Source organism: Ovis canadensis, chromosome 6 (genome assembly GCF_042477335.2).
Source record: "Ovis canadensis isolate MfBH-ARS-UI-01 breed Bighorn chromosome 6, ARS-UI_OviCan_v2, whole genome shotgun sequence".
Classification (NCBI taxonomy): domain Eukaryota; kingdom Metazoa; phylum Chordata; class Mammalia; order Artiodactyla; family Bovidae; genus Ovis; species Ovis canadensis.
In genome coordinates, this window is record NC_091250.1 from 119,647,428 (window position 1) to 119,668,057 (window position 20,630).

General features: G+C 46.8%; 2 protein-coding genes and 1 non-coding gene across 8 annotated transcripts in view; 2 read left to right on the forward strand and 1 right to left on the reverse strand.

The window, feature by feature from the left end:
- JAKMIP1 (janus kinase and microtubule interacting protein 1) overlaps positions 1 to 20,630 on the forward strand; it is a 159,608-nt gene that overhangs the window by 25,464 nt on the left and 113,514 nt on the right. For 3 of the 6 annotated variants that reach the window (XM_069594691.1, XM_069594692.1, XM_069594696.1), the window contains exon 2: positions 4,623 to 4,791. The exons of 1 other annotated variant lie outside the window; for it this stretch is intronic. The gene's annotated coding sequence lies outside the window, so the exon portion shown is untranslated. Of the gene's footprint in view, positions 1 to 416; positions 496 to 4,622; positions 4,792 to 20,630 lie in introns of all 6 variants that reach the window. 2 more of the 6 variants (XM_069594693.1, XM_069594694.1) reach the window with 2 other exon arrangements.
- Positions 12,268 to 12,339, forward strand: TRNAC-GCA (transfer RNA cysteine (anticodon GCA)). Its single transcript has one exon. It is a non-coding gene; the product is annotated as a tRNA-Cys (tRNA).
- On the reverse strand, positions 15,918 to 16,151 carry LOC138442935 (small ribosomal subunit protein uS14-like). The gene has a single exon (XM_069595053.1). The coding sequence runs from the start codon at positions 16,135 to 16,137 to the stop codon at positions 15,967 to 15,969; it is 171 nt and encodes a 56-aa protein (XP_069451154.1). The 5' UTR covers positions 16,138 to 16,151; the 3' UTR covers positions 15,918 to 15,966.

The following is a 20,630-nucleotide window of genomic DNA, read 5'->3' on the forward strand; positions in this document are numbered from 1 at the left end:
TCCGGAGACAGAGTTTTCTCTGGCTCAGGTAACAGGACTTGATGTTGGTCCTACAGGCTGTAAGAAACGGAGCCAGGATTCAACTTGGGGTCTGACAGGGAAGTCCAGGCTTTTTTAGGGAGGCCCAGGTTTTCAGGGGCAGGAGTGTTGGCAGTCATGGAGGACTTCTGAAGCAGGCAGTAATGTGGCTTATACACCTTTACTTGGTTAAGCATGAGGCCAGGGTAAGGAGAGCAGAGGATTGGGTTCAAATCCCGCCTCCTTGTGTCTATTTGCATTAGACACACCCTCTCTGGGCTCCGTGTCCCGTCAGTACAATGGGGAAGTAGGGCCAGATGGCCTTTCTCAACATCCCTTCCGAGTGTGGGGCTCACTCCGTCTCTACGTAAGTGTTTGCTAAATATTTTTCTCTTGAGGAAGCCTGATGTCTGACTGCCAACACAGCCTCACTTCCTGAGCTCCCTTCCTGATTGCAGGATGACAGTGGGTGTCCAGGTAGGTGTCCCTGTTCATGACAACAAGACTGTGCCCGCCATTTTGAAAGACTCCTAACTCTTGCTGACCACCCAGGCTATCAGTGATGCTACGAGATTCACCCGCTGGGTGATAGGGAGTGAGCCCTGGGGCCTGACAGATCTGTGTTCGGATCCCAGTCTTCCTGCATGTTCAGTGGAAACTTAGGCCAGTCCTTTGACACAGAGAACCTCAATTTCCATATTTTTTAACAGGGAAGTGTTATCTCACCAAATCCTCTAAACTCCCCACCCCCAACCGCCACCCCCTACCCCTGCCCCAATCCTCTTGGTTTTCTTGAGACTGTGCTGCTTCCCATTTCTGTAGAGAAGTAGCCCTGGGGTAGGAGTGATAAGGAGCTTGGTAAATGTTTGAAGAGATTTAAAATTAGGTTAAAATGTAAAATACAGGGCTTCCTTGGTGGCTCAGATGGTAGAGAATCTGCCTGCAATGCTGGTGACCCAAGTTTGATTCGTGAGTCAGGAAGATACCCTGGAGAAGGGAATGGCAACGTATTCCAGTATTCTTGCCTGGAGAATCTCATGGACAGAGGAGCCTGGTGGCCTATAGTCCATGAGGTTGGTTGGTTGCAAAGAGACACAATTGAGCAACTTTCACTTTTCACTTTTCAAAATGTAAAATACAGCTCAATTCAAGCTTTAGTAATTCTTTGTCCTCGTGCACTTGGACTATACTCCTACGGTTTTGCCTCTTGAAATATTCACATCCATGATGTCACCTCACGCTTCTTCATCACCTATCAGGTAAAGACACACAGCCTCAGGACACTGTCTCTGCCTCTGGGGGGCCCCTCCAGGCAGCCCTCTGTGTTGACCCTGAGCAAGCAGTCAGAAATGTGTCTGATCTTGTCCTCCTGGCCATAAACCTCTCCAGTGGCTTCCTGCTGTGCTCAGGGTCAAGTATTAGCCCTTTAGGAATTTATCGTCCTTCCCCCGCCCCCCACCTCCTCCAGGGTAGCACTGTGACTTCTTCATCTATGTACTTTTAGTGCCTGGTAGCTGACACTGGGAGAAGGCAATGGTACCCTACTCCAGTACTCTTGCCTGGAAAATCCCATGGATGGAGGAGCCTGGTGGGCGGCAGTCCATGGGGTCTCGAAGAGTCAGATACTGTTGAGCGACTTCACTTTCACGCATTGGAGAAGGAAATGGCAAGCCACTCCAGTGTTCCTGCCTGGAGAATCCCAGGGATGGGGGAGCCTGGTGGGCTGCTGTCTGTGGGGTCGCACAGAACGGACACGACTGAAGTGACTTAGCAGCAGCAGCAGCTGACACTGAGTAGATTGTCAGGAAGTGGTAATGATGCTGTCTGTGACTGTATCTACTGAGCAGAACACATCCTCTGCTATTAGGAGTTTAACTTACAGCCCTTTGGATGCCAGTGTTCCTATTTCTTATACAGATGAAGAACCTGGGGTTCAGAGAGGACAATGGGTCTTGACAGAATTAAAAATAATCATTAAATAAATATATAGTTAGTCTCTTAAGCTCTTTAAAGGGAGCCATGAGTTATCTACTGGGGCTTCCCAGGTGACACAGTGATAAAGAATCCACCTGCCAATACAGGAGACACAAGAGATGTGGGTTTAATTCCTGGGTTGGGACGATCCCCTGGAGTAGAAAATGACAACCCACTGAAATATTCTTTCCTGGAAAATTCCATGGACCCAGGAGCCTGGGGGGCTAGAGTTCATGGGGTCACAAGGAGTCAGACGCAACTGAGCACATGCAGACACATAAGGCATCTGTTACTTAAGTTGGAAGAAAAAAAATTGGAAATCTTTTCCAGGTGCAGAGAGAGTCCGGGATTGGTAGGCATGCTCCAGTTGTGGGCAGGGTCCTGGTCTAAGGCAGCATCCACCTGCCTGGGCAGAGCTGAGTGGGAGATCCTGCCCATGCCCGCCATGCTGGGATGAGCTCCCAGTTGAAATCAGGCTACCAGTTCTGTTTCCTGTGCATAGCGTATCAGTGATGTAGTGATAGTGAGACAGATGTTTGTGGGACTCTTCATCACTTAGTGCTTGTGGATTTTTAGTTACTATTATTTTTCCACTGTGAAATTTAAAGCTATACAGAAGTAATGAAAGCATTTCATGAAGAAAAAGCCACCAGCATTCATCTTTATTCCCAGCACCTTCTGAACCACTGTTTTAGTATCTTTTCCAGCATTGTCCAGAGGCAGCAGGTCGAGACCTGTGTCAGTGAAGCATTTTGCTTTCCATGTGGGCTGAAGGGCTCTGGTTTGGAGCGTGTTTCTTGGTGCCTCAGTTCTATTACTCCCGAGCTGTTGGACTTGGGCCAGTTCCTCAACCTCCCTAGGCCTCCATGGCCTTAGCAATCAATGCTCTGGAGAAAACACCGCTGCTGGTTAGGGCTGCTGCTTTCTGACATTGGTTGGGATACTGGTGAGGAGAGTCTCAGGGGATCCATGGGAAGGAGGAGGAGGGGACAGATGAGGAAGGGCTTTATCCAAGCCAAGGAGTTTGGTTTTCACCCTGAGGGCAGTGAGGTGCCAGTGACAGTCTGCAAATATATTTTACTGTTTCAGATTCTCAGAAACGTAGTGGTAGACACCTGGATCGGGGACCCTGGATCAGAACTCAGCAGGGCTCAGGGTGGCCATGAATGAGGGGGCAGAGGGTGAGGAAGGGGGCAGAGGGTGAGGAAGTGGCCAGACTCCATCCCTACAGATGGGGAAACTGAGGCTCACAGTGTCTATGTGACTTCTCCAGGTAAACGCGGTGATTGAGACGTGGGAGCCCAGATCCCCTGCTTTTCGGCACTGTGGCCCACGTGACCCAGGCTGCCAGCTCCCAAGGACAGAAGGACCCCACTGTCATGCCTGCGGGCATGTGGTTTGTGTTTTTCTTAGACACAGAGCCGAAGACCAAGGCTGGTATCACCTGAGGGTTCATCATCCTCGATCACGGTGCCTAGAACCCTGTCCAGCTGCCCTGTCCTACTACTTGTCAAAGATTATTCTAATGAGGCTTATTATTCTGATTGTCTTTATGTTTTACCTCTCCACTTGATTATTTGGGGAAGTTTGTTTGTGGTTTGGAGTACCTCTGACAGAGACATGACCTCATCCTGCATACAACTGCTCTTTAATTAAAGTGCTGGGTCAAGAAAAAGAATCATTTTGCTAAGTAGGACATCACTGCAACAATTGGTGACATACATTGGAGTGGGAAACGTATCAGTGATAACATCTCCTGGTTTTGATAATTGTGTTGTGATCGCATCATGTCTTTGATGTTAAGACATGAAAGCCACAGCACTTAGGGTGAGCTGTTGTGGTGTCTGCAATTTTTTTCAAGCGGTTCATAAAAAAAAAAATAGACTTTTATGTATAGAAACATCTTTATAGATAAAGTAGCTGAGGGAAACTATGAACTATTGGTGAGTCTAAGGAAGATGTGGAGAGTTCACTATACTATTCTGCAGTTTTTAAACTTTGCAAATTGAAAAGTTTGTACTTTTCAATTTGTACTCCTAGTGGGAGAGGCTTGGTGAGGCTTGGCTATATTCACCATCCACCCTTTGGTCTCCGGCCTCTTCAGCCTCTCCATCACCTCTAGGTGGAGAGAACTACTCACTCCACAGTTCCATTCTGATCAGCCCCTTGGGGAACAGTCTGGAATCAGGGACACAGACTTTTGACAGGATTCATTCTACCTTCTTTAGAGAAATCATTTCATTTTCAGAATCTTTCCTTTTGGGTCAATTTTCCTTAAATTTTCCATTTCTCTTCTTCCTTTACATGTTTATTGTGTTGCCTTCTAAAATTACTAAAGTCATATTTTTATTGTAACTATTCAAACAAAGAGGAGAATAAAGAAATAAATACATTCTCTCCATCTCATGTGATGTAACCCATGGTAGGTGGAACCCCAGAACTTTCCCCCATGCTTGTAGGAACACATAGAAATTCACACACACACACGTAGGGCTTGGTGTCTTTGTTTTTTTTTTTTTTTTTATCCTTTGCTAATCTGGGATCCCTACCTCTCCATGAAGACATGACTTAAGGGCTCCCTTCTCCAGGAAGCCCTCCAGGCTCTGAGCACTGACCTTCTTTCATTGCAGTCATCTGATTATAAGCCACCACTCCTGCCAGATCGTGGGTAATGCAAGGGCAGCAGCTGTTTCCATTTCATCATCTGTACTCAAGCCAGGAGCCCAGGAGTTTGTGGAGGGAACAGATGGGCAGGGCCAACATCCTGGGCAAGGATGCTGCCTGAGCAGAGCCTTCCAGGTAAGAGACGCCTCCTCCTTCAAACATACCTTCTGGCCCTGAGGAAGAGAGTCCCCAGGGCCTGGGCATCTGGGGACAGAAAGTCACTCTGGAGAACATGGCCACTGCCACCCTGAGGCTCCCATGTCCTGGCTGGCTGTCCTAACAATAATGCCCTGTGTGGGCCAGGCTGGTGGGATGGGTCATGAGTGACCAAGGGTGGGGCCGGGGCTGGGTTCTCTCTTTTCCCCCAGGCCCAGGACAGGCTGGCCAGCTGGTGGTCTTGGGCGCAAGGAAGTAGCCCAGGCTAAGGCTGGAGAAGCACAGGATTTAGACATGGGCCTGGCCTGGGTCTCGTTATCTTGCCCTGTTTTGGCTCCGTCCTCATTAGAGGCACTGCTTTCTGCAGCTGGGATTTATTAATCTTGTCTGCAGATCGCTCAGTTGGTGCCAGGGAGCCAGGGCATAGCCAGCTGGAGGAAGTTGAAAGATCAGCAGGATGTAAAGCTGAGGGGCTGGCATCTCAGCTAGTGTGCTGGGGAGTGTAGACAGGAGCATCCCTTGCTCTGGGCAGCTGTCCTGAGCTCGCCTGCCGGTTCAGACTGAGGGCATTGCAGCTCACCTGAAGGCAGGACTATAGACATTAGAACATTGGACTGAGGTTTCAGAGGATTTGCATTACTGGAAGAGAGTGGGCTGAGAATTCTCTTGTGACGTGGTGTGTGTTCTGGGAAGAGTGGTCAGGGTCAATTGAGGAGCCTGTGGAGAAGTGAGAAATTCAGCTTTCCTGTTAGTTTCAGTTATTAATGATGAATGTCAATAATGCTTAACTATTAGATATCTTCATAGCTCTGTAAGAATATACACTTCAGCAACTTTGAAATTAGCATTTTCCCTATTTAATGGAAGCATAAACTGAGTAGGAAAGTGACTTTGAAAAGTCAAGTCTGTGGACTCATTCCTGATTCCGTGGCCAGGCCCTGTACTGGGAGTTGACATTTGGAGATGAAATAAGCACAGCCCTAATCTCACCTGGTCTAGGTGGTTTCTGAGATTGGACCACCAACATTCAGGACATGTAAAGATCCCTCTTCCATCTTCCCACACCCATCACTATTTGGCGTTCATTTCCTTGGTATTTGTCTCTGAACAAATGCTGAACTGAGTTGGTCTAACCAACCAGGGGTCCCCAACCTCTGGGATCTAACACCCGATGATCTGAGGTGGAGCTGATGTAATAATAATAGAAATAAAGTGTACAGTAAATGTAATGTGCTTGGATCATCCCAAACCATCCCCTACCAGGTCCATGGAAAAATTGTCTTCCATGAAACCACTCCCTGGTGCCAACATGGTTGGGGACTGCTGGTCTACACGACAGGAGGTTCTGTATTCTCTCTCTCTCAGTGTCTTATCTGCCTGTCCACCTAGGCTAACAGTCTTTGATGACTGGGGCTGTACTGTGAATACCCAGTGGTGGGGGTCGTGATGGTGGTGCTGGGAGGGTGGTGGGGAGGGAGGTGATGGTGATGGTGTTGTGGTAATAAGGGTGGTGGTGGTATGGGTGATGGTGATGGTGGTAATTATGGTGATGCTGATGATGGAGGTGGTGGTGAAAGTGACTTTGGTGCTGGCAGTGGTGATGGTGATGATATTGGTGATGGTGGTGGTATCAGTGATGGTGGTGGTTTGAGGCTAGTTTTGGTGATGGGTGTTGTGATCACGATAATTTGGTGGCAGTGGTGATGGTAGTGATGGTGGAAATGATGCTGATAGAGTGGTGGGGTGCTGGGGTGCTGGGGAGAGTGTGATGGTGATGATATTGGTGATGGTGGTGGTATCAGTGATGGTGGTGGTTTGAGGGTAGTTTTGGTGATGGGTGTTGTGATCATGATTATCTGGTGGCAGTGGTGATGGTAGTGATGGTGGAAATGATGCTGATAGAGTGGTGGGGTGGTTGGGTGGTGGGGAGAGTGGTGATGGTGATGATCTTGGTGATGGTGGTGGCATCGGTGGTGGTGGTGTGAGGCTGGTTGTGGTGATGGGTGTTGGTTACTGATAAGGTAGGAGACGCCTCCTCCTTCAAACATTCCTTCTGGCCCTGAGGAAGAGTCCCAGGGCCTGGGCATCCGGGGACAGAAAGTCACTTTGGGGAACATGGCCACTGCCACCCTGAGGCTCCCAGGCCCCTGGCTGTCCTCACATTAATGCCCTGTGTAGGCCAGGCTGGTGGGATGGGTCATGAGTGACCAAGGGTGGGGCCGGGGCTGGGTCCTCTCTTTTCCCCCAGGCCCAGTACAGGCTGTCCCCCTGGGGGTCTTTGGGGTGAGGAAGAAGCCCAGGCCAGGGCTGGAGTGGCACAGGATTTACACGTGATGGTAGTGATGGTGGTGGTGAGAGAGGCGGTGGTGTTGTGGGTGATGGTAATATTGTGTTGGTAGTGGAGATGATGGTGATGGTGATGGTATTGATGATGGTTGTGAGGATGGTGGTGGTGGTGAGGGTGATGTCATAGTAGGGCTGGTGGTGGGAGGGATGGGGGTGGCTGTGGTTTTGGTGGTAGTATAAAAGTGAAAGTCGCTCAGTTGTGTCTGACTCTTTGCAACCCCATGGGGTAGATGGTCCATGAGATTCTCCTGGCCAGAATATTGAAGTGGGTAGCTGTTCCCTTCTCCAGGGGATCTTCCTGACCCAGGAATCGAACCCAGGTCTCCCACGTTGCAGGCAGATTCTTCACCAGCTGAGCTACTAGGGAATCCCTATGTGTGCAGTAAAACTTAAAAGTATGGGTCCACTTGTACTAGGCACTCACGCAAGCACTTTAGTTGTCAATCTGCTGCCTTTTCATAACAAGTTATGAGGTTGGAGTCACCGCTAGGCTCCTTTGCCCGGTGAGACACAGGGCTGCACAGTCAGTGCATGCTAAGGTTGGATTCGAACCCTGATAGACTGGCTTCAGCAAAGAAAGAAAGAAAGTGAAGTCGCTCAGTCGTGTCTGACTCTTTGTGACCCCCTGGACCATGGCCTACCAGCCTCCTCCATCCACACTAAATCAGGGTTAGCCAAGTGTGATCCTGGGACCTCTGGCATGACATCACCTGTGGAAATGCTGACTCATGGGCCCAACCCATTTGATCAGCATTACTGGGGATGGGCCAACTAAGGGACGTTCAAGGAGCTTGTCGTTCTCAAGCACATTAAAGTTTGAGAAGCACTACATTAAGCTGTCACCCTGTCCTGCTCTCAGTTGCTGAGTCAGTCAGTCAACGTGTAACTGACTGTGTGTCTCTAGCCTTGTTCCTCCGAGTGGCCTGTGTGTTCCAGAGCATCAGGACTGTGGCCTCCTTCCTGGTGAGATGGGAGCTAATCCAAAGCAGAAGGGAGCAGGGAAAGGGGCAGAAGGGCAGATCCTCTCTTCACTGTGTGCTTGACTCACCTGGGCATCCAGTTAAAATGCAGGTTCTGAGTCTGGGTCTGGGGATGGGGGACTGAGACTCCGTATCTCTCATGAGATCCCGGGCATGCTGACGCTACTAGCCTGTGGACCCACTTTTGACTTGCAAGAGATTCTCATCCTTGAACTTGCATCAGCGGCACCTGAAGGACTGGCTGAACTCACCCCCACATTTCCGATTCAGGAGGTCTGGGCTGGGCCTGAAATCTTGTGTTTCTGACAGGCTCCCTGGCTGTGCCAATGCTCCGGACCTGGAGGCCACACCTGGAACAGGCAAGGCCCAAAACCAGCGGCTGCAGCTTTGGCTGCACGTTGGAATCACCTGAGGACCTTAAAAAACCACTGAGACCTGAACGCCACTTCAAGATGTTGAGTCACTGGGACGGAGCAGGGCCTGGGTATCAGGAATTTTCAGCCAAGGTTGAGAACCGCTGCTGGAGCCAATTTTTTTTTTTTTTTTTTAACCCTAGTTACCTGGGGAGGTGAGAATATGATACCGTCTTGGCCCCTGGAGAGTTCTGATTCAGGGGCCAAGTGGAGCTGGGCACGGCTATGAACAATCAATTCTCTGGGCTTTTCCAATGGTCAGCAGGGCTGGGAACAGTTGCCCTGGGCTGAGAGCTTGTGCTTGGCCTCTTAAGGCTCCTGTGCTGCTGGCCATGGGTCCTGAGGACTGGCCTCACGCTCCAAGCCTCTAATTCCTGCCCTTGGCAAGGTGAAGCGCCTTGTGCTCAAAGAGACTCTGCAGAGATTCCACTTCTGCTGCTCCCCACTGGGCTGTGTGACCTCTTGGAACTTAGTTAACCTTCCTGAGCTCTGCCTTCATCTATACAGTGAGGGAAATAAACTATTTGCTCCAAGGAGTTGCCTGAGAAATAATGTTTATAAATGGCTTGTGCAGCACCCCGACACTCAGGAGTGTCCCTCAAGATCAGTGGCTGCATTTTATTTATTTATTATTGATAAATCAAATGGAGCGGCTCTGAAACATGAGGAGCAGGAGAATCCTGGGGGAACTTTAGGCTTCTGTGAGATTCATTAGGCTTCAGGGCTTCTGGTGCACAGCAGTTTGAAAACCACTGATGTTAGAATAATCTGGTGGTTGTTATTAGCTAGTAGCTAAGAAGGACTCACTCAGTTGTCTTGGACTGTGCAACCCCATGGACAGCAGCCTGTCGGTCTCCTCTGCCCATGGGATTTTTCCAGGCAAGAATACTAGAGTGGGTTGCCATGTCCTTCTCCAAGGGATCTTCCTGACCCAGGGGTCAAATCCAGGTCTCCTGCATTTCAGGCAGATTCTTTACCATCTGAGCCACCAGGGAAGCCCAAGGACACCCAGATTTCTGGCCTGGGGGGCTGGTGGGGTATTTCCTGGGGTGAGGAACTTGAGAGAAGCACAGATGTAAGGATGGGAAGTGGGGAGCCCAGTTCTTGGCTGGTTATTATAAGATGACTGTGGGTTAGCAGGATGGTATGGATGGTACTTGGAGACATGTCTGAAACACATGGGACAGTCCTGGGCTATATTCCTACCATCTCTAAGGAAAGGCTCTGGTTCTTCAGCACTTGGCGCGTCTTGTATTGCGCTGTGACACTGACATCTGGTCATGTGAGTGAGGTCCATTTGCAGCATCTGACAGGAGGCTGTGTGCCATGAACTGGCTCTGGGTCTTGCTTATGGTCTGCTTTGGCCCTTAGGCAACACTTTGACCGTTGCTTCCCCTGTGTGCTGTCAACCCCTTGCCTCACTTTCTCTGCCCTTCCCTCTCCTGACACCTGCTCTGAGGCTGCCTCTTGGAGGCCATAGTTAATGGTTTAGTGTCTTGGGTCAGGCCTGGTTACAGCTGTCCTTGGTAGACTGTGGGCATGGACATGGCTCCTCTCAGCCTTGAGGGTTTTGTTTGGTTCCCTTGCCTAATGGCTAAAAGTCAATTTAAAAATAAATCATATATATTCAATATTGATAATTTTTAGAGAAGTGCACATTAAAATGACCACGAGGTCCGATCTCACACTGGTCAGAATGGCCATTAAACAAAATGTCTACAAATAAATTCTGGAGAGGGTGTGGAGAAAAGAAACCCTCCTACACTGTTGATGGGAGTATAAATTGATGCTGCCACTATGAAGAACAGTATGGAGGTTCCTTAGAAAACTAAGAATAGAGTTACCATATGATCCATCAATCCCACTTTTGGGTATATATCTGGAGAAAACCATAATTCAAAAAGATACATGCACCCCAAAGTTCTTTGCAGCCCTATTTACTATAGGCAAGACATGGAAACAACCTATATGTCCATTTACTGAATGGATAAAGATGTGGTCCATACAAACAATGGAACACTACTTACCCCCCAAAAGAATGAAATACTGCCATAAAAAAGAATGAAATATTGCCATTTGCAGAAAAATGGAAGACTTAATTCTGAGTGAAGTGAGATAAAGTGAAGTGAGTGAAAGTTGCTCAGTCATGTCCGACTCCTTGGGACCCTATGGACCATATAGTCCATGAAATTCTCCAGGTCAGAACACTGGAGTGGGTAGCCTTTCCCTTCTCCATGGGATCTTCCCAACCCAGGGATAGAACCCAGGTCTCTTGCATTGCAGTTGGATTCTTTACCAGTTGAGCCACACAGGAAAGGCAGATATTATATGGTATCACTTATGTGGAATCTGAAAAATAACATTCAATGCAAATGATTTATTTACAAAACAGAAATAGACTCACAGACATAGAAAAAAAAGGGAAAGTGGGGAGGGGTAAGTTAGTAGTACGCACCTCATGCGAAGCATTGACTCATTGGAAAAGACTCTGATGCAGGGAGGGATTGGGGGCAGGAGAAGGGGATGACCGAGGATGAGGTGGCTGGATGGCATCACTGACTCAATGGACGCGAGTCTGAGTGAACTCCGGGAGTTGGTGATGGACAGGGAGGCCTGGCGTGCTGCGATTCATGGGGTCGCAAAGAGTCGGACACGACTGAGCGATTGAACCGACTGACCGACGGGATTAACGGATACACACTACTATGTATAAAATAAATAAACAGCAAGGATTTACTGTATAGCACAAAGAACTATATTCAGTATGTTGTAATAACCTGTATAAGAATCTGAAATATATATATATGTATGTATATGTGAATCACTTTGCTATATACCTGAAACTAACACAATATTGTAAATCAATTATACTTCAATATAAAAAAAAAAGAAAAAAATCATGTGTATGTGTGTACACACATAAACAGGTTCCCAGGGCTGCTATAACAAAATACCACAAGCTGGGAGGCTTAAAGCAGGTGTTTTTTTCTCTAGTGGATGTGAAGTGCTGTCTCATTGTGGTTTTGATTTTCATTAAAGACTAGTGATGTTGAGCACATTTTCATCTGTCTGTTGGCTGTCGGTATATATTTTCTTTGGAAAAATACCTATTTAAATCCTTTGCCTATTTGAAAATGAGGTTGTTTGTCTCGATTGTTGAGTTGTAAAAGTTCTTTCTATATTCTGGATATAGGCCCTGTCGACTAAAAAAAGATGTACAATTTGAGAATTGCAAGTTAAGTTTTATTTGGGGCAAAATGAGGACTGCAGCCCGGAAGGCAGCATCTCAGATAGCGCTGAGAGGCTGCTCCAAAGCAGCAGTGAGGGAAGTCAATATATAAGGTTTTGGTGAAGGGGGAGTACCACGAAGTACTCATTTTACAAAAGGTTTTTTGTTAGTCATGAGGATCTGATGTCACCATGAAGGGATATAGTGCTTCTCTAGATATGAGGAAATGCAAGGATTGAGATCATGAAATTTGTTCCTAAAAACATCCAATATCTAAAGACCTGTCCCACCATGTTCCCTGGAGCACAGAGTGCCTCAGCCTACCCTGAACTCCCTAAAGGGTTGTTGAAGGTCAGCAGCTGCAGCAGCATGGGGTTCAATCTTCTTAGAGGCAGATGGCAAATGCCTTTGTTGTTCACTCAGTGGCAGTGCCCTTGATAAGTGCCAGTTTGTAGTTGACAGCCTCTTATTGGGTATATGGGAGGCTTCCCTGGTAGCTCAGATGGTAAAGCGTCTGCCTGCAATGCAGGAGACCCAGGTTCGAGCCCTGGGTCGGGAAGATCCCCTGGAGAGGGAAATGGCAACCTACTGCAGTACTCTTGCCTGGAAAATTCCATGGACAGAGGAGCCTTGTAAGCTACATAGTCCATGGGGTCACAGAGAGTTGGACATGACTGAGCGACTTCACCATTGGATATATGACTTGCAAATATTTTCTCCTGTGGATTTTCTTTTCATTTTCTTTGTGCCGTCTGTATTAGTTTCCTGGGGCTGCTATAACAAATGACCACAAACTGGGTGGTGTGGTCCTAAAACAACAGAAATCTATCCTTTCCCAGTGCTGGAGGCCAGAAGTCTGAAATCAGGGTCACACTCCCTGTGAAGTCTCATCCCGCCGCTTTCTAAGTTTCTGGTGGCCCCAAGCATTCCTCGGCTTGTGGCCACATCACTCCAAACCTTCACCATTGTCTTCACGTGGCCTTCTTCCCCGTGTGCCTTTCTGGTGTCTCTTCTCATAGACTCCAGTTCCAGAATGATCTCCTCTCAAGATCCTTAACTTACTATGTCTGTACATACCCCATTTCCAAATAAGGTCACGTTCTGAGGTTCCTGGTGGACATGAATTTTTGAAGAACACCAAAACCACTGCATCAAACCACTGCAGTGTCCTTCAAATTTTAAAATTCTGGTCAAGTTCAGTTTATCTGTGGTTTTTTTTTTTTTTTTTGCCATTTGTGCTTTGCATATCTTATCTAAGAATTCATTGCCCAGTGCAAGGTCATGAAGATTTATTCCTGTGTTTCCTTCCATATATATATATATATATATATATATATATATATATATATATATATATATTGGTATATGATGTGAAGTGGGTGTTCAGCTTCACTCTTTTGCTTGTGAATATCTAGTTGTCCCAGCACCATGAGTTAAAACGGCTGTTATTTCCATCAGTTTATCTTGATATTCTTGTCAAAAATAAAAATGACCATAAATGTAAAGGTTTATATTTGAATTTTCAGTTCTCTTCCATTTATCTCTATGTCTGACCTCATACAAGTATCACATTGTCTTGATCACTGTGGCTTTGTGGCGAATTTTGAAATCAGGAAATTTGTGTCCTCAAACTTTTTTTGTTGCTTGTTTTCAAGGTTGTTCATGTTGAAATGTGAATTTCAACGTGAATTTTAGGACTATCTTCTTGAAGAAGTCAGCTGGGATTTTGATAGGAATTCTGTAGAATCAGTTGATCAATCTGGTCTTAACTATATTATCTTCTGATCCATGAACATAGGATTTATTTATTATAAAGAAATAAATTTATTTATTAAGGTCACACTCTCCATTTATTAAGGTCATCTTTAATTTCTCTCCACAGTATTTTATATTTTTCACTCTAAATCCATTTTATTCTCTTTAAGTTATATTTTTAATTGGAGGATAGTTGCTTTACAATATTGTGCTGGTTTCTGCCACACATCAACATGAATCAGCCATAGGTATACATATGGTCCCCTCCCTCTTGAACCTCCCTCCCACCTCCCACTGATATAGCCATTATGGAGAGCAGCATGGAGATTCCTTTAAAAACTAGGAATAAAACTGCCATATGATCCATTTTATTCTTTTAAATATTATTTATTTTTAGAGGTTGTCCCCAGAACAAAATTCCCCACTGGAAGAGACTCCTCCAGTTTGAGAAATGCTTGTTTCCCTCCTCTGAGTGCTGTTTCTTCTGAAGGTTTTCTTTCTAAGCTGAGCCTAGGAATTGAGGTCCGGATCCCAGGCATCAGGGGGACTGCGTCATAAAGTCTTAGTAACTCAGGTTGGAAGGAGTCTCAGGGACCTTGGCACCAAACTCTGCTTGGGCTATATTGACGTTCTGAGTTAAACGGAGTCATTTTTTTCTTTATTTCTGAGTTCATCTGTCCATCCATCCATCCATCCATCCTTCCATCCATTCACCCTCCCGCCTCTTTAACCCCATCACCAGGGTATCCCACATGGCACTCTGTGCTGAGGGATAGAGACTTGGGTGACCTGTCCCTGCCCCCAGGAAGCTCACAGCCCGCAGGAAATGAGGAGGCAGTCTAGTTGACAGCCTCAAAGATGGAGAGGCAGAGGTTACGGGTGTTGGGGACAGAGAGAAGTCTGTTTATTTTAATGGAATTGACTGAAGTAGATAACGTTGATGGTGAGGAGCCCTGGAGGGAGGTGACGCTGCAGTAGCTGGGACAAAGGAGGGAGGTTTGGTAAAAGATGGGACTGAGAAGGGGTCCAAGGCCAGAGAAGAAGCAGGTGTTGATTTTGGGAGTGCAAGCTTGAGAGTGACTGTCTGCTTCCCATTTCAGCTTGCTCTGTCCCATATAGAGAAATACCATTTTCTCCTCTCTCCTGAACAGTCTGTACTTGTCATTCCTAGCTCATTTTGATTCAGTTACAAACGGAATCATCTTCCAGTTTTATCCATGAATTGGTTATTGCTGGTATGTAGGAAAGAAAGCTATTATTTTTGTCAGTTAGACCCATTCATCTACTCTGGGGGATTCTAAAAGTCCCATTAGTATATTTAGTCCCAATTGGATGTTTAGTATATTTCATCTTCTTGGTGCCATTGTCGCTTCTCTGCAGCCTATTTTCTTCTCCCTCTCTTTTTCTTGGCCCAAACCTACCCTACCCCCGCTCCATTTCCTGGTTCTTCTCTTCCTCCCACCATTGACAGCAGCCTTCCACCTTGTCTTTCTAAGAATCCTCTTTGTTCACAGAGCCGCCTTCCCCTGCCCCTAAATGGAAATACTTTCTTGGCTTATCCTGCTCATTAGAGCTGTGATGCCAGTGAGTGTCTCGACTGGGGGCTTTTCCCCTGAGAAAAGGGATCACTCGATTTGTGACCAGCTTTTCACACAAAGACATCTTGCCACGGCCTCTGCTGCTTGGCTTTATTTAACGAGTCCCTTTTTATTCCCTTCTTTATGGATTATCTCCCTGTCTGATTGTTCCCTTAGGAAAGATTCTAGAAGTGAAGCTACTAAGCGAAAGCAATCCGTATTTAAAATTTTTCACAGGGGTTGCCAAATGGCACTCTAGAAGAGTTGTGCCAATTTGTACTCACAGGAGTGAATGGGAATAGCCATGTCCCAGGACCTTGCCAACAGTGCAGACCTTTGCCAGCGTGACAAGTGAGAATTTTCATTCCTAGTCTCGTTTTTGGATTTCAGGAGGCTGAGCATCTTGTCGCCTGTGTGCTGGCCACGTGCTTTTCTTTTTGGAGAATCGCTTCTTCATTGTTTATACTTAGTTCTCTGTTGGCACGTCGCTTAAAGCAGATTTGATTTGTAAAGCTTCATAACCTAAAGGGGATATTAACCCCTGGTCTTTAATATGTTGCAATAATTTTTTTTTCCCATCTTGGGCTCTGATGTTTTCACTCTGGGATGCTTTTCCCCACCAGAAGTTTAGCCTTAGTGCCCTCTGTGGACGCTTGAACTGTTGGCCTCCTGTAATACTTGTTTTTAGGAGATTTCTTTGTTCTGTGGTTTCTTTAAACAAAACAAACAAAATGTATTTTTATTTTATTTTATTTTTATTTTTGAAGTTTTGAGAACTTTTATTTTATATACAAAGAGCAGTATTATTTCCGCCTAAGGATGATGTGCTGGATGAGCCATCTAAGGAAGTTCGGTTAGTCCAACTTAATGAAGCCGATGTCCTTCGCATACTGGCGGAAACACTGGCAGCACATATTGAGGCAGTATTTCCGGATTAGACCATGCCAGTTTGAGCAGACCTGGCAAGAGGGAGGACCCTGGCTGAATTTTCTCGGATGGCTCCAATAGAGTTGCTGGTGACCCATGTTGCTTTCTCGGCTGCAACGAGGTAAAAGGCCAAAATGTATTTTTAAATTGAAGTATGTTTGATTTGCAATGTTTCAAGTGTGAAACAAAGTGATTCAGATACACACACACACATCTAATCTTTCAAATTATTTTCCATTATAGATTGTTACAAGATACTGAATATAGTTCCCTGTGCTATACGATAGCACCTTGCTGTTTCTCTGTTTTATACATAGTAGTGTAAATATCTGTTAATTCCTAATTTATCCTTCCCCCTTCCATCTTTCCCCACTGGTAACCATAAATTTGTTTTCTAAGTCTGTAAGTCTGTTCCTGTTTTGTAAATAAGTTCATTTGTATTAAGTTTTTAGATTCCACATGTAAGTGATATCATATGATATTTGTCTTTCTCTGTCCAACTTACTTCACTAGTATGATAATCTCTAGGTCCATCCATGTTGCTGCAAATGACGTTACGTCATTCTTTTTTATGGCTGAGTAGTATTTCACTGTGTATATGTAAATATATGTATGTGCATATATATATACACATATAAGATGTGGTATACGTATATGGGTATGTGTATGTGTATATACACAAATGTATATGTATATGGGTATGTGTATATACACATATGTATATGTATACATCTGTGTATACCACATCTTCTTAATCCATTCATCTGTTACTGAAGCTTTGTTTTTATCTCAATGTGTAATCCACATGAAAGTTGTTTTACTTTAAGGATCTAGATAGATATCTGGTTTTATTTGTTCCCAAATAGCTTGTCCTCTATCCCAGTCCAGTGGTAGGGCATGAGCTGTTCTCTCTCTCCTCATTTATGTGGGTTAAATTCCTGTGTCTGTCCTTGGATCTGTTTTTTGAACTTTTTCTCCCATCTCACCGATCTGTCGATCAGCCCACATGGTATCCCTCAGGAAAGAGGCACAGACTCCCAGCTTGAAGTTTTCAAACCAGGTTTTCCTTTCCTTCAAAAAAAATAGATTTCCTGTCTGAGGATGACAATTCTGCGGGTGTGTGTGTGAAAGTCGCTCAGTCGTGTCCGACTCTTTGCGACCCCATGGACTGTGGGCTCCTCTGTTCATGAAATGCTCCAGGCAAGATTACTGAAGTGGGTTGCCACTCCCTTCTCCAGGGGATCTTCCTGACCCAGGGATCAAACCCAGGTCTCCTGCACTGCAGGCAGATTCTTTACCACTGATCCAATCTGGGGAAGCCCAGAAAACCCTGAGAGGTGATCACCCCTACACTTCCGACCCTCTGGAATGTTCTCATACCTTCTTTCTGCCTGATTATATCTCATCAGCGGCTCCAAAACTAAATTTTTATTTAACCTACAAACACTGGCTTGCCACCTCCTCTGCCAGACCCTGTACTGGGTTAGCCACATGAATTAAGCAGGGGCTTCAGAAGCCACGGCCCCTGCTTGCTTTCTTCACCCAGCACAAAGCCTCTGTGGACCTGTGTTCACTCACAACACCTGTGACATTTCCTACCTGGCAGCTGGTGGGCAGGCAGACACCACCGCTCCACTGCCATCCCGGTGCTGGAAGGTTCTTGGCCTTCAAGGGCTTCATGTTTGAGGTTGTGGGAAGCTGGCAGATGCCCGGGGTTAGCTAGGGTGTCTGGAGCACTCCCTCTGTGCTACCTTTGTCTGTCCACAGTCCTGAGAGCATCCCTGGGGTGTGCTCCACACTCATCATCCTTACTTTCCAGGTTGCGGGCTGGAGACGGTGAGGTGAGGGCAGAGGAACCTGGCCAGGGTCCCCCACAGAGGAAGGGGTGGAGCCAGCCTCCAACTGGGGTCCTGCCGTGTAGCGCTGTTCTCTGTTGGCTTAGCCCTGGAAATGTGGCCCAAATAACTCCCGAAGCTGTAGAAGCTTAGTTAGCTCTTGTTCTTTGGGTTGAAAGAGAGTGTTAGTCACTTAGTTGTGTCTGACTCTTTGCAACCCATGGACTGCAGCCCACCAGGCTCCTCTGTCGATGGGATTTTCCACTCAAGGATACTGGAGTGGTTTGCCATTTCCTTCTCCAGGGGATCTTCCCAACGCAGGGATCGAACCTGGGTCTCCCGCATTGCAGGCAGATTCTTTACCGACTGAGCTTTGTTCTTTGGGGGAATAAAATGCTCCATAGAAGAAAATCTGTGCCAACCTAGTGCTGTTGCTTTAAGTGAGGACATCCCGGGAGTGGACTCCCTCATACAGACGCACTGTGGGAGGCTCCGTGCCGGGTGCTTTACAGAGAGGCAGCTCTAACTGCACAGGGAAAGGGATGGTGTAGACAGCGAGCCCCAGTCTATGCACGAGGAGGTGGCGCCTCAGGGAGCTTAGGTGGCGTGTCCAGGGCAGCCCAGGGGGACAAGGTGGTGTTCTGGTTCGAGTTCCTGGCCCTTCACTGCTCTGACAGTTTATGCCACTAGCTCATTAAAAAGGTCTAGATAATGGTAGATTTTAGTCAAAAGAAGGCAGGTGTTACAATGGAAAGTAGGTGCTAAAGTTTCATCTCTCAGTTTGAGATGTTCTACACATTTGTATCTTTCTAAATGTCATGAATCACCTGGTATAGAAATTGCTACTCTCCAGAGCATTTTCAAATGAACCTCATTTGGTTCTCAGAACGACCCTGTGCAGTGGGCCAGATTCGCATCCCCATCCCTCTTTTTGCACATGAGGGTAACCAGCCTAGGGGATCCAGCTCTCTTCTAACTGTGGGACCAGATACAGCACGTGCAGGGCTGTAGAGCATTAGCCAAGGGGCATCAGTCCTCCAAGTGCTGAGAAGTCACAAGAGGACCAGTAGCTGTTGCAGACAGACCACGTGCCAGGATGAACCTCCGGGGAGTGGTGGGGCTGGGATGAACACAAGTATGGGCCAGAACCATCCTCTGGCACATCCTGCGGCCTCCAGATATGTAGAGAAGCCTTCCAAATGATGCTGTCAGAAGTTTCCCAGGTGAAGACAGGTGAGAGACTGTCATTCACATCAGATGATGGGTTTGCACTTCAGCAGCAAAGGGTTGGATGACCAGGACTACTGGGGCCTCCTGCAGCCAAAAGCTCAGGACAGATGGCATTGGGCTGATTTTTGCAAATCATAAGAGAGGGAATGCACAGCAATCTGTTAGCCGTATTGGCGTCTGACTTGAATTTTTTTTGAAATCAGAATGATGTACTCAGTTCTCGTATTTGAATAAATCTAAGATGACACCAACTGAGAGGTGCTTTATTGTTTTTTTGTACCACTAAGGAAAGGGAAGAAACGATGCTGCCAGCTAAACCGTGACAGAGCTAGGTCGTAAGACACATTCTGTGTCTAGAGTGAGAGAGCATGCAGCTCAGAAGCAAGGCACATGTCAGTGTTCATGTGTTCACGTGCTGGTGGATCGTGTCGGAGGGCTGACTTTGTGCTGGGTACAGCCAGGTGAAATTATGTGCACAGGACCCCGGTTGTAGGTCCTCTGAGGCACACAGACTGGTCAGATACTTAGATCTGCCAACAGCTCATGGCAGAATCGCTTATGGATTGATGGGTTCATTCAGTCACCAAAGATTTTGGGAGCATCTGCTGTGTGCCAGACACTGTTCTAGGCACCGGAAACCCTGAGGTGAACAAAACTGCTCATGGAGCTGACCCTTTCCATGGCAGTGGATATTCATCTCCAGCAGTGGTTCTCAAATGTTACCATGCAGAAAAGCCTTCACACAAAGATTCTGATTGCCAGGCCCCACTTCCAGACATGGTCTGGCACGAGGTCCAGGATGTGTGTGCATTCAGTCGTGTCCGACTCTGTGCGACCCCATGGACTGTAGCCCTCCGGGCTCCTTGTGTCCAGGGGACTTTCCAGGCAAGAATCTGCTGGAGGAGGTTGCCATTTCCTTCTCCAGGAGATCTTCCCCGACCCAGAGATCAAACTCAACATCTCTTGTGTCTCCTGCATTGACAGGCGGGTTCTTTACCACTGAGCCACCCGGGGGGCCCTCAGGTCCAAGAGAGACCCAGGAACTGCATTTTCAGAGGCACCCTGGGAGATCCAGGGACAGGAGGACTTCAAACCGAAATGTGAGAAATAGAGTTTACAACTCTATTAGCACATTGAGGACTTCATAGCAGCCCACTGCGAAATGCTCCACAGTAGCTCAGGGTATTTGCTAATATTTGGATGTTTGGCAGATACTTAGTTTGTTTCTTGGTTTTTCTCTGGTGAATAAAACATCCTTGCAAGGTGAATGTCCTTGCAGCTAGTTTCCTTCGGGAACATTGGGTACTGTGGCTGACTTTCTAAGGATGAGGTATGGGTCTGATGTAGCTCTCCCAGCCACCATATCTGGCTCTGGCCTGACTGTCTGGCTTCCTGTCCCACTTGTTAGCTGGGCACTTCTGAGCAGCTTCCTGAATCTTCCCCTGATTTTCTCATCCCTAAAACAGGGCAATAATAGTAGCTACATTTTAGGGCTATTGTAAGGAGTCAGTGTAGGTGCTTAGAGC